Here is a 13717-nt window from a genome sequence, read left to right as displayed (position 1 = left end):
CATTAATTATATGGCTGTTAGCTGGAGGTACTGGAAGAATGTTAATTTGATTAGTCAAGTAGCTGGGTTCCTAGACACAGTTCTTAATTCAGACATGCATTACCTGCTTAACTCTCTGCCCTAGGCACTGCTTTTCCAATATGAATGGCCCATGCCTAACAATTAATGTATGTCAATAAAAGGTCTTTGCAATAGGAAATCCTTTCATATTAATCTTAATAAAAAAAAAAAAAGAATAAGAACTTTAGATTGCAGTCAGAAAATCCTCGATAACAGATGTGTACATACACCAGGACAAGAAACATACCCGATTGTATCTTCATCCATAACATAAAATGAAACAGTGTGAAAGCCCATAGGTAGGTGAAGAGTATACTCCTCTCCCCAAAAAGGATTCAGATTTCTCCATACTGTTGCAGTCCTGTGCAAAATAGAAAGACAAATGCAGTTAGTCTTCCATTACATAATATATTTCATAATAATTTTTATTTTAAAAAGAAATAAAAAGGAGCTGAGCCGTAAGGCAAAGCTCTCAATTTACCAGTCGATCTACGCTCCTACCCTCACCTATGGTCATGAGCTATGGGTAGTGACCGAAAGAACGAGATCGCGAATACAAGCGGCTGAAATGAGTTTCCTCCGCAGGGGTGTCTGGGCTTTCCCTTAAAGATAGGGTGAGAAGCTCAGTCATCCGGGAGGGGCTCAGAGTAGAGCCGCTGCTCCTCCGCATCGAGAGGAGTCAGGTGAGGTGGCTCGGGCATCTGATCAGGATGCCTCCTGGACGCCTCCCTGGTGAGGTGTTCTGAGCACGTCCAACTGGGAGGAGGCCCCGGGGATGACCCAGGACACGCTGGAGGGACTATGTCTTCCGGCTGGCCTGGGAACGCCTTGGGATTCTCCCGGAAGAGCTGGAAGAAGTGGCCAGGGAGAGGGAAGTCTGGGTCTCTCTGCTTAAGCTGCTGCCCCAGCGACCCGATCTTGGATAAGCGGAAGAGGATGGATGGATGGATGGATGGAAGAAATATAAAGGGACTAGGTAGAAAAGGTTTTACAGTCAAGCATCCATCTTTTATAAAATGTACAGGAAAAATATTGAAATGTTAAAACAGTTTTAACAAACTATTAATACACCCCCAAGAAAAAAAATGTCTTATTTAGTTTTGTATCCTACCAGGGCATCTTTGCCATATGTGTATTACCTTACCCATGCAATTTTAGGCCAACTACAAAACACGGTGCTAAATTATAAAACAACTGTTTCAAAGGTGAATGCCCATAAATTGCTCAGGCTTTCAGTGTTTAACTTTATGAAAAAATTTTGTAAGCTGGTTTTCAAGCTCACCATTTTATGATACACACTAGTTTGACTGAGTCTATTTTTATTTTATCCTTATCTTATGCTTGCTTCTGATAGTGATAAACATGCTAGGATCTTCTACATGGGCAAAACATTGTTTTCTATAAGGCTTACAGAAATTGGGGATTGTGTGGATTTTACACATTCCCTCAGAGTCTGTGTGCATTTTCCCTTGGATTCCAGTTTCATCCAACAGACATGCAGGTTAAACTAATCTGCAAACCATCCACAAAAGAAACATTATGGAAGTGATCACCTACAGTAAACTGCCCAGATTGGTCCAGGAGTCTGTCAAGCTTGATGAGACGCAATAACAATCCAAAGTTTGTGGAATCAGATCCCACTACTGATACAGTGTGACCATGAACAAGTCACTTCACCTGCCTGTGCACCAATTGGAAAAAGAAATGTAACCGGTTAAATTGTACACAAAATGTGAACATTCCCTGCTCCGTTTTTAGGTTAATATTTAGAGTTTATAGGAGATATAATTAATGTGATGCTGGAAGGCAGGGGCAGAAAGTGGAAGTGGAAAGAAGAATTAATTCTAGATTAAGTGGTGAGACTTCCCTATACAGCTTTTTCTGTTTATCTTATAGTGTACAACAGGCACTCAGCTAAGGTTTTATTACTTTGTTCACCAAAAGATATATTTACTGATGAGAGGAGCTGTGCAAAATTTGCACAATTTTAAGAGAATTTTCACAATGCTGAAACATGTTAATGATCCCAAGACTGAGAATCCATGTCCTACTTCTATTATTCAAGGAAAACTGGACCTTTTCATGCTAATAACAGAGTAGTTTTCTATATACTAAATAATAGGCTAATCCTGTCGACAAACAAAATAAATCCTCTTAAACCCACCCACATTAAATACAGAGAAGTAAGCCTTCCTAATTTACTGCATTAGGAAATATTTGCATAACAATGGACTGCCTAAAGGTACATTCATTCACAAACACACCAGCAAGACTTGGCCTGTTCAGAGGTAGACAATTACATAAATTTTTTTGTTCCTCTTTTCACTTGCACAGAATACAACAACTTTCCAGAAGACCCAACGATGGCAAAAATACCCAAAACAACAGTGGATTCTAGCTCTTTCAAAGATGAACATCATATGAGTCTTTTAAAGATATGATCTCCCTCACTCATTTGTTCTCAGTACTTCACATGCTGCACAAAGTAACACTTTGTATAGTAAAAATTAACCTTTAATTCTTTTTCAGAAACCTTTATGGAGTATCATACCCTTAAAAATACCACTGAACACACACAGGTCTAAAAAAAAATGAAAATTGCAATTGATTGCAAAAACACTGATTGTGGCCTCTGCCACATTTCTATTTACTTTCACTGATCCAATGGGACTGTTGGCATTTAAATTTTAATATTAATGATATACTTATAGAATATGTCACTTTAATAATATATTTGCAGAAAAACCACAGGCATGACTGAACAGCAGCAACTTCCAATGAAAATAACTTGTCAGAAATTCCTGAGTTACTAGTAATTTTTTTGCTTAGCACTCTTCACGAGGTGCAGACCCATGGTGCTGTAATTGGTTTAAAGTTTGACATTAGTTCTGTTGTTATTAATTTAGTAGTTATTATTATTAATTTAGTAGTTATTTTTATGATTGTTTTGATGAAGTCATCATGAATCATTTTGTGTAGTTTTCATGGGTGCCATTGGCCACATGACGCAATTGTGATGGAATATGTGACATATTCATGTCACTGATATAAAAGATAGGTAATGTGCCTTAACAGGAGTTTGAGTACTGGAAAATTAGACTCCTGATAACCTTGCACTAAATCTTCTCAACTTAAACCAAGCATAATACTGTATGTTTAGTTAGGTAATGACTACGACTTTTGAATAAAGTTTTGGTTTATGATTTAAGGACTTGCATGTATAGACAACAGTCTTTCTCTACTCTTAAAATCCCAAACATAAAAAAATGTTAATTCTCTTTGCCAAAGGTCTTCTTTTAACTCTAACGTTGGACTTGTTTTTTATTAACATTTGCAACACTATTAATAAACTAGTTGTCACAAGATTATTAGTTAGCTGTTTCTGAATTAATTTGTACTTGATTTACAACTAGTTTAACTATAAATGTAGCAGATTACAGCATACTTATCATGTGCTGCTCCTTTGGCAGGCCAAAAGTGTTAAAAAGTGTACCAGTTTAAAAATGCTTACATAACTCTCCATGCCTGCTGATGACAGCTGTCCATTCCAGTTCATCTCTCAACTGTATGTAGGGGAACAAATTCACCGTCTGATTTTGCATGGCAACAAAACAGGGGGTGATGGCATCAGCCTCTATAATCTCACAATCCCACCCAATACACCAGGTTGAGGTGGTGGCTAACTACTTTGATTCGTCTCATTCATCCCTTTGCAACCCACTCCAGTCCTGCCAATAGACAGCTCAGTGCACTATCTCTCAGAGCGTCCCAATTCTCTGCATCATGCCACTGGAGTTCTCTATTCTACCTATTATGGCAGGTGTATGGTGGAAACCATCCATGCTGTCGCTTGCAAAATTCCATATACAACAGAACTACTTATTATATTCAAGCAGAAGCCTCCAACTCTGCCTGTCCATTTTGGACAACCACAGTGTCCGTGTTAAGTTTTAAACACTCGGTAGTAGTAAGGTGTTGTACCACGTTAGCCATTATGGATGTAATGAGAAGTCAAGCAAAATCTTTATAGTTAGCCAATAAGAGGTGTCATTTTGCTTGACTTCTCAGACATTCGGTAGACACTTAATTTGCTATACTTGTCTAGTATTGGCTAGCATTCTAATTTGCTTCTACAACAGCTTGAATTCTTCAAAATATGGAGATGCACACATTTATGGGGAATTTCAATTAAAGCTGACTGCAGATGCTGTTGATTTTCAGTTCTTTACATTATGTTCCTCATCATCATAAAGGTGCTCTATTGGATTAAGATCTGAAGACTATGCAGGTGACTGGATTAAATTAAAGTCACTGTCACATTTGTCAAAGTCAGCTTCTGATGATGCAAACTTAGTAGTATGGTGCATTAAAATTCAAAGGAGTTGACTGTGGCCATAAATGAATAAACATAGTCAGCAACAAACTTAAATATGCTGTGGCATTCAAAACTATACTCATTTTAGCTTAGTAGTTTAATGTGTGCAAAGAAAACATTTCCCACACTATTACACTTCCACCAACACCCTGAACTATTAACATAATGCAGGACTGATCCATGGATTCATGTGGTTTACAGGACGCTCCCATCCTCCATGATTTTGTCATCCCTCCAAAGATCGGCCGGAACAGAAAGTGATTGTCATTCTTGGATTTCCGATTGTTTACTGGTGTTTAACTGTTTGGAGGAGCATGCTACCTAATACGGGGGCCGCAGAGTGTACATTGTAAGACAAAGTGGGTATTGCCCTTTTTTCTTCGTCTTCTAAAACAATAGGCATGAGATATACACATTCAGAGCCTGGTTCAGCAGAATGACAGCTATACCTTCCTCTCTCTTTCTATTTCTCTCTCCTGTGCATCCACCTGCATGTGTGTGCAATGCAAGGTGTGATGCTCTGCCAACTCAGTGTCTGCAATTCAACTTAAATGAGGGTGAATTAAGAGTTTGACTTCAGAAGAGGCTCTCCACACCTAAACTCTGCTACAGTATGTGGAAGTAGCAGTACAGCAATGTTTTCTCATATTAACTGATGTGTATGTAACAAAGAGCAATAATAATTGTAGAAGTGAAGGTTTTATTTATTGAAGATTTTATTCATTTGAAATGACTATATCCTTTTTATAGTAAAGTTTTTTACTTCTCTTTCTTGCATTCTCAAAGACAGGTTTTAGGGTGAGGGAATATAAACTAGCAACGGTCTATAACGTCATGCAGAATGTCTCAGACAAAAGAAAAACACTTCAAAGAAAAAGTTTGCAGAACCAAGAAACTAATACCACATTTTTCTGAAGAAGAAAAAAGCCCTAAAGAACTTAGACCAGCTGATTTGGTGTTAAATGTATGCTTTGCCTCATCCCATCTTTTGCCTATCCATAACAGCATAATTCTGTTTATTAAAATGAGAACAATTCTGTTAACTTGACATACAATAAGTCTAATGGCAGAGAAACCTGATCCCCAGAGAAAGGATAGAAAAACTATAGGTAGGAGCCTTAATGAAAGTCTCATTAATTATTTGCTATCCCAAAAGTGAGGTTGATAATTCATAATAAAATAACCCACATATTTGCCTATAATACATAAAAGTACCATCTGCTGCTTTGTTACCAACACAATAATTTTTGAATTCAAAGCAAACAATACAAAGAAAGAGTACACACAGAAGAGAAAAGCCAACAGATCAACAAAATATGTGGGAAATGAAAAAATAGATTCAGGTGCAAAAGATTTTAAAGTGATATTTTTTTTAACAGTGATAATCAAAGGTTGAGTGTTTACTTCATACTTGAATGGGGATAAGAACAAAGCATTCAAATACAGTTATATCGGAGGAATAGGTAGGTAACCAGATAGCATGAAACATAAAGCTACATCCATGCACTGACACCATTTCCAGTGCACCAGTGGGGTAGCTACCCACCTCAAAATGCGGCTGTCCACTTTGGATGACTGGGAAGTGTGGGGTTGGCTCAATGAAAACTTTATCAGTACTTAAGCTTCACACTACAAGGTTACTGAAATGTGTTCCAAGGGGTCTCATCCATGTCCTTTAGTAACTACCAACAAATTACTGAAATAGAGACAGGAGGTAGACACCGATACGCAATGTATGAGGAATATAGGCAAAGAACTTTAAATTAACAGCCATGCATATGTGAAAGCCGTGTGAAATACAAAAATGTAACCATTTAAATAACAACACACATAAATAATGTGACAGGCACGAACTGGTCCAGCTGTTAAGAAAACAGTTGTGGTCATGAGGGATGTTTAAATAAATTCAGTCATTCCATCACAGCCATCTTATACTTTCTTAGTCAAGAAAACCTGCACACTATTTTTTCTCCAAAACATCAGCTGGAACCACAATAAATTAATGCTATGCTAACACAAAACATTCTTCTGCTATATGAAACGCAGAAACAAACAGCTTATCCATTAGGTGAATCAGGTTCTTACTGTTTTGGCACTAGAAAAGGGAGCTCTCTTCGCATTCAATAACACTCACCCCAGACAGATGCTCAATTCAGTCACAGCCTGCTTCTTCATGGCTGCCGATGCTTGGTTCAATATTTAGGAGTACTGATTTACTAATCAATACCGGGGGTGGAAATATGCAAGAAAATAGAAATCTCACCCAGGAATAGTCTGGAGGTCAAGTGATGAATCCCACTCAGCCAGGCTGACAGGAAAGGAATAAAGGCACTTGTCGCAAGGTAAAGCCATCGAAAAGGCCAAAGTCAAATGAATGAATAATATGAAGATAGTGTGCATATGCGTTTGCATAAATCGTGTTCCATACAGTAAAAAGTACCAAAGAATAAAGCAAGAAAAACATATGGCACCTCCATTTAATAATACAAGAGGTGTGTAACAATACTCTATGTGCCATATACACTACTTGTATAAAAAAGAAAAATCAAAGAAGGGTTAATCCTTTCAGATTCCACCCAAGATGATATGCTCCAGTCAGTAGCACAGTTTCAGGCTAAAGGGTTAATGAGCAAAACCAAAGGAATGCAAGGTCATTTATTTGATGTCACTTCACTAAAGTCACCCATCTGCTGGGAGGCTCTTCGCACCACCTGGTGTCAGTATAAAATGCCACAGCAGCAATTTTGACAAGCTCTAACCTGTCTGGGGTCTAAGAATTAAGACACAACAGAAGACAGCCAGAGGTAGAAGCGACGCCAAAGGAAAGCTACAGAATTCCAGGAGATGTGTCCATATGAGTTTTGCTCCAGGTAGTTCAAGTTTTCCAGGTTTTTTGGCTGTTTGATAAACTTTTCTATAGATGAGCTGCCCACATATATCCCTCTGTCTGTGATCCACTCTTCCAAGTTCTGCTTCTACACAATGCTGCTTACAGCTACTAGAACACTACAAGTAGTTACTGTACTTCTTGGTAGCGGCACAGAGAAAGCACTAATAAAGGAGACTTGGATTCTTGTCCCAGGTGCTGACTGTGTGGAGGATGCATGCTCTCTGTGTCTAGGTGGGCTTCCTCCTGGTGCTCTGGATTCCCCTTATAGTCCAAAGACACACAAGTTAGATGAACTGGTGTTGCTAAATTTGCCCTACTTTGTGTTTATGTGTTCACTTTGCAGTGGACTGGCACCCTGTCCAGGATTGTTTCTGCTTTGCACGTGATGCTTGCTGTGATTGGCTCTAGCTTCCCGGAAACCAAGCTCTGAATAAGTGGGCTTGGAAAACGGATGGATAGAAATGTACTTTACGCAAGTGAGATGTTTGGGCCAAGACAATCCTTATGTGTGCAGAACAAATTCTTTGATTAATCATTCTCTTCAACTTCCCACAGTGTTTTCTTCTGTTTAAAAACTATTCACATCCACTGCTTTTTGAAACTTTTGCCTACCGTACTCTAACTCAGAGCAGACTTACCCCTTCACAATGTCTCATCTATACTCATTTTATCAACATTCTCCTCTATATACCATATACAATTTTTTTTAATCCAAAGAAGAAATCAATTCGATTTCATGAACAGAAGAAAAGTTTCAGGAAAAGCAGACAGTGCTCTCATGCAAAACACATATATACAGGTAGGGACCCAAAATCATCATTCATAGCAGTACAAATTAAGGAGAAGGTCTCATGCACAGCCAAAGACTTGAACTTATTAGATGTATGCTCCGAGAGGCACAATTCAAACAAACGATACAGGACTTGAGTCTTTTGCAACATAAAAGGGCTACTTCATAGCCTGCAGATGCAAAAATAAGGTGTAGGAATTCTTACGGGTGTTCACACTGTAGCTCACACTGTTATCAACAAGGACAGGTCAGTACTTGAAGGTGAAACAGGGACACAGTACACTTGCATTAAAGGAAAAACACATGCACAATATATTGATTCAGTGGCTAAGGACTAGTATAACTTTTATGTCAGGGATTGTTCTAAAGTTTTTTAGAGGCTCAAGAAATCCAAATCCAAACTGTGATTGTCCACCAGACTCATCCTTGAGACGATTCAACCTGACATTTATTACCATTTCCTTTGGCTTGAGAATGACTAGATAAAGCAACACACTGTCAGACACTCTGGTTACAATCTTAAAACATCCTGCCATACTTTTGTTCAGCTCTCAAGAGGACTAAAAGATGCCAAGTGTTGTTGGCTATTGGGATCTGTCTGAAGCTCTGCGCCAGTCTTTACTTTTACCTGCAGTTTGCCCTTTGTTCCTCCTATTAGTATCTGTTGCCTAGCAGCAGTAATTGTGCTAAAATCACATGAGAGGAGGGGAAAGGGAAATAAAAGATGAAGCCTGACTTGAAGTGGTTCACTCTATAGCATTGTGTCCTGCACCTCGTGAAAGTCATTAGTGGATTTCTCATGTACAGTATATTACTTGCTGTTTAGAGCTCTTGACCTTTTGTCTGCCATTTTGGATTCCATTTTTGTCTAGTATTTGGGAAACATCTGACGGTTCTGTGATTTGACTTGTGTTTATTTTTGATCCTGCTTTAAAATTTTATTACATATTCTTTTGAATCCAGCTTATAATTAAATCTGAAATTAATCTTGCTTGTGCAGATCTGTCATACTACCAGAGGCACTTCACAGGACAGCACATCCCATGGGATCTGGCTTTTTTTGTTGATAACCTGGTGCCAAGGGATATCCTTCCTCTCTGCACAAATGAAATAGAATCATTAGTTGTATAATCTCCATTCTGACTATTTCTACTGTACAGAATCTGGGCACCTGACAAATTTGTAACAGTCTTAAACTGAATATCAGTTTTAATTAAAATTACCTTTCTGACATCCCTAAAACAGCTCTCTCCATTTATAACTGAGCTTTCCTAAGTTTTCTTTTTCACTTGATTAGACTATTGCAGTTCTCTTCTTAATTGTCTTCCAGAATGATGTATTAATTGGTATAGTTCTTGTGAATGAATTTCTCATCCTAGGTATACCCTGTTAGCATTCACATTCAAACGTCATCTACAAAGCATCCCTTCTGTTCAACAATTTAGATCATCTATGCTGGATATCCCTTTTTTACCTACTGTTCTGATGTGTACTTGATAGTGCTACTTACTAGTCCATCTATTGCTCTACTCATTCTCATATTCAGTGCATTGGTATGTTTCTGGAGCCTTTCTATGGATTATATCCATTCCAAAGTAATAACCCTTCTGACACAATAGATACTAACACTTTCTGGTAAATGTCTTCCACTGATCCATCCATCTTTTACTAGATGCAAGTCATATAGCTTCCTTTTCTGACTACAGGATTCATGTTGGCTATATATTTTTCAGATAGTTGCCCTTTCCTCATAAACCTTTGAATCTGTCTTTCATGAATACTCAAATATCATGCCTTGTTGTAAGTCACTCTTTACTCTTTTCCCTCTGAACTGAACACACGCACCATCAATTGGTACTGGCTTGCTATGAGAAGCATCATTCCCATCTATTGTCAATGCATTTTGATTATTTGTTATCACCCCCAGCCTACCTCCTAATGTGTTTCCAATCACAGTTGACACAAGTGCTTCAATGCAGATTTATACCTAATTTAGAACTTTCCAAGATCACAGACTAATGTAATTACTGGTGATGGGAAGAAACATGTTACCTGAACTGGAGTTACTTGTCACAGTTGGCTGCAGGGTTTATAGGCTTCTTCTAATGGCTTATTTACTTTGACTGGCTTTAGTTTATCTCCTTGTGATGTGCAAATCCAGCCAGAGTCGCAATAAAGGAAACAAGGGAACCATCCCTAAGAAAAAGAATGGCTTAAGTATCTAAGTATCTTCATGGTCAACCAAAATGGAACTATCAGTATTTTACACATGATTTGCTTGTGCTGTGGGAGATGGGTGCCGTTTGGGTTTATTTTACAAATTCAAGGTCAAGGTACTTTACTGTCATCAGCAACTGTCTACAGATACACAGTGAGATGAGATAACGTATCTCCATGAGCCTCTGTGCAACATACAGCAACATACAACAAGATGCAAGGTGTGGCAGAAACAATAGACAATACTGTATACAATAAAATAAATATGCAAATAGACAATACAAGCATATAACAGTATAGCGTGAAAGGGATTTAAACCTTCCAGAATAAAGTAATATGGCACAATAAGTAAGATATTGTACAGAGACAATTTGCAGCATTTAACTGCATTGAGTGTGTGATAAGTATAAGGTTATCAAAGCACATAACAGGACATAAATGTGCTGTTGTAACAGTAAACAGAAGATAAAGTGCAAGTGTTGTTGAAAAAGTCCAAATTGTAACATTTTAAAGTGTATAAAGCATAAAATCAATTAGTGAATGACACTGGTTAAACTGGAACTTGACATTTTTGAGTATTCAGAATTCTGACGGTCTGCGGTATGAAATTGTTACTCAGTGTTACAGAAACAAAGTGGAAACTTTGAAACCGTTTGCCAGATGTTAGAAGAGAGAAGAGTCCATGTAATGTGTGGGAATGGTTTTTCACAATGCTACTGGCTCTGTTATAGCAGTGGGTTTGGAAAATGTCTTTCAAGGGAGGCAGAGGCGCACCAATAACCTTCTCAGCTGCTCTCACTATCTGCTGTAGTGTGGTGCAGTCTGAAACATTATAGTTCTCGTACCAGACAGTGATGCAGCTAGAGAGCGGACTTTCAGTGGTACTCCTACAGAATGTGGTGAGGATTGGTGGGGGGAGACTTCGCAAAAAGTACAGGTACTGCCGAGATCTCTTGGCTATGGAGGCAGAGTTGAGGGACAAAGAAAGTTTACCCGTGATGTGAACTCCCAGAAACTTGGTGTTTTTGACCATCTCAACAACATCACCAACAATGGTGAGAGGTGGGTAAGCAGTGCTGAATTTCCTTGAGTCTGTTATCATTTCTTTTATATTTTCCAAATTAACAGAGATTTTTTAGACTTATACCAGGCAGCCACTCTCGCAACCTCCTCTGTGTACGCTGAAACAACATCACTCTTCATGAGACCCACAACTATCATATCATCTGCAAACTTGATGATTTGGTTTGAACTCAACTGTGCTCAGCAGTCATGTGTCAGCAATGTAGAAAGCAAAGGGCTAAGGACACAGCCCTGTGGCGCTCCTGTGCTCAGTGTGATGGTTCTGGAGGTATTGGTGGTGATGCGGACTGACTGAGGCCTTTCCATCAGGAAGTGTAAAACCCAGCTTACAAGGGGGGTGTTCAGGCCCAGTGCATGTGAAATGACAGTGTTGAATACTGAGCTGTCAGTGTCAGCTGAAGTGCAGTGGATTGGATATGGTGTCATTGACAGACCAGTTGGGTAGCAAGCAAACTGAAGGGGGTCCAGTGAGCTGGGGAGGACAGCTTTGATGTGGCAAATTGATTGCTTATCGCGCTAGCATGTTAATTTCCTCTTATTAATGAGAAATTGGTAACAAAAAAAGTTTTGATTGTGTACAGGAGTTTAAAAATGTATTGTGTACCATAGCAATGTATCTCTAAATTTGTATATATTCAAAAAATACAACATTAAATGATAAAATTTAAATTATTAGCTACTAGTTACACTACAAACATAAGGACACAACTGACATGGACTCTCTCAAACCTAAATTTATAAGATGTTCCAATGTGTACATCATGAACTACCAATGAATATTTCCAGTCTTACACTGGAGATAATTCAAAATTATTTCTGTAAAAAAGATTTAAATGGGTAGGACTGAGTGGGTTTTATCTTATTAGGTGTAATGGCTTGAGAAATTCTTTCCTATAATGATTTTGACTTTAACCTCAGTCATGTAAAAAAGGAGCAATAAGTTAAAATGCTGCAGGACTGAATCACAGCACTTAATATGTTATGGCCGGAAAAACAAACAGCAATATTACTGTACTATGATCGAAAAATCACATCATATGCAATTCCGTGCTACCACATGGAGAACAAGATTGCATATTATTTCAAGATTGGGAATTTGTCCTTTTACTGTACATGCAATTCTAATTGAAACGTTCACGTTAACTATTTTTATATAGATAATTCCTTAATGCTCTTATTGCTCTTGAAAAACATGATGAATAGAAGAGAAAAGACACACTCTTGGTAGAGCACACACTGAATGGACTCCACTCAATACCACATATGCTAACATAACCTGTACTCTGAAAGGTGAAGTATGTGGGCTGATGACACACAGCTGTACTTATCAATAGCTCCTGATGACCCCGACTCTATTGATTCACTAACAGAATGTCTGACTAGTATCTCAGAATGGATGAATAGTAATTTTCTCAAGTTAAATAAAGAGAAAACTGAAATTTTAGTGATCAGCAATAATGGATACAATGAGGCTATTAGAAATAAACTGGATACATTAGGATTAAAAATCAAGACGGAGGTAAAAAGCTTAGGGGTGATTGTTGACTGTAATCTGAATTTTAAATCACATATTAATCAGATCATTAGGACAGCATTTTTTCACTTAAGAAACATAAGTAAAGTTAGACCGCTTATATCACTGAAAGATGCTGAGAAATTAGTTCACGCGTTTGTTTTCAGTCGACTAGATTACTGTAATGCACTCCTCTCAGGACTACCCAAAAAAGATATAAATCGTTTGCAACTAGTGCAGAATGCAGCTGCTAGAATCCTAACTAGGAAAAGAAAATCCGAACACATTTCTCCAGTTTTAATGTCACTACACTGGTTACCTGTGTCATTCAGGATTGACTTTAAAATTCTGCTTATGGTTTATAAAGCCTTAAATAATCTCGCCCCATCTTATATATCGGAATGTCTGACACCTTATATTCCAAATCGTAACCTCAGATCCTCAAATGAGTGTCTCCTTAGAATTCCAAGAACAAAACTTAAAAGAAGTGGTGAGGCGGCCTTCTGCTGTTATGCACCTAAAATCTGGAATAGCCTGCCAATAGGAATTCGCCAGGCTGATACAGTAGAGCACTTTAAAACACTGCTGAAAACACATTACTTTAACATGGCCTTTTTATAACTTCATTTTAATCGTAATTTACCTTAATCCTGATACTCTATATGTTCAATCTCCTCAAAATAACTATTCATGGTGGCTCTAAAATCGGTACTGACCCCTACTCTCTTTTCTGTTTCTTTTTCCGGTTTCTTTGTGGTGGTGGCCTGCGTCTGGAATCCCTACAGATTT

General features: G+C 38.1%; 1 protein-coding gene across 4 annotated transcripts in view; it reads right to left on the bottom strand.

The window, feature by feature from the left end:
- LOC120541009 (rasGAP-activating-like protein 1) overlaps positions 1 to 13717 on the bottom strand; it is a 146593-nt gene that overhangs the window by 108700 nt on the left and 24176 nt on the right. For all 4 annotated transcript variants that reach the window (XM_039772237.1, XM_039772233.1, XM_039772236.1 and 1 more), the window contains exon 3: positions 308 to 421. In XM_039772237.1, coding sequence (XP_039628171.1) covers positions 308 to 421 — 114 coding nt within the window. The remainder of the gene's footprint in view (positions 1 to 307; positions 422 to 13717) is intronic.

Source organism: Polypterus senegalus, chromosome 12 (genome assembly GCF_016835505.1).
Source record: "Polypterus senegalus isolate Bchr_013 chromosome 12, ASM1683550v1, whole genome shotgun sequence".
NCBI lineage: Eukaryota > Metazoa > Chordata > Cladistia > Polypteriformes > Polypteridae > Polypterus > Polypterus senegalus.
This window is presented reverse-complemented; position numbering and strand designations above follow the sequence as displayed.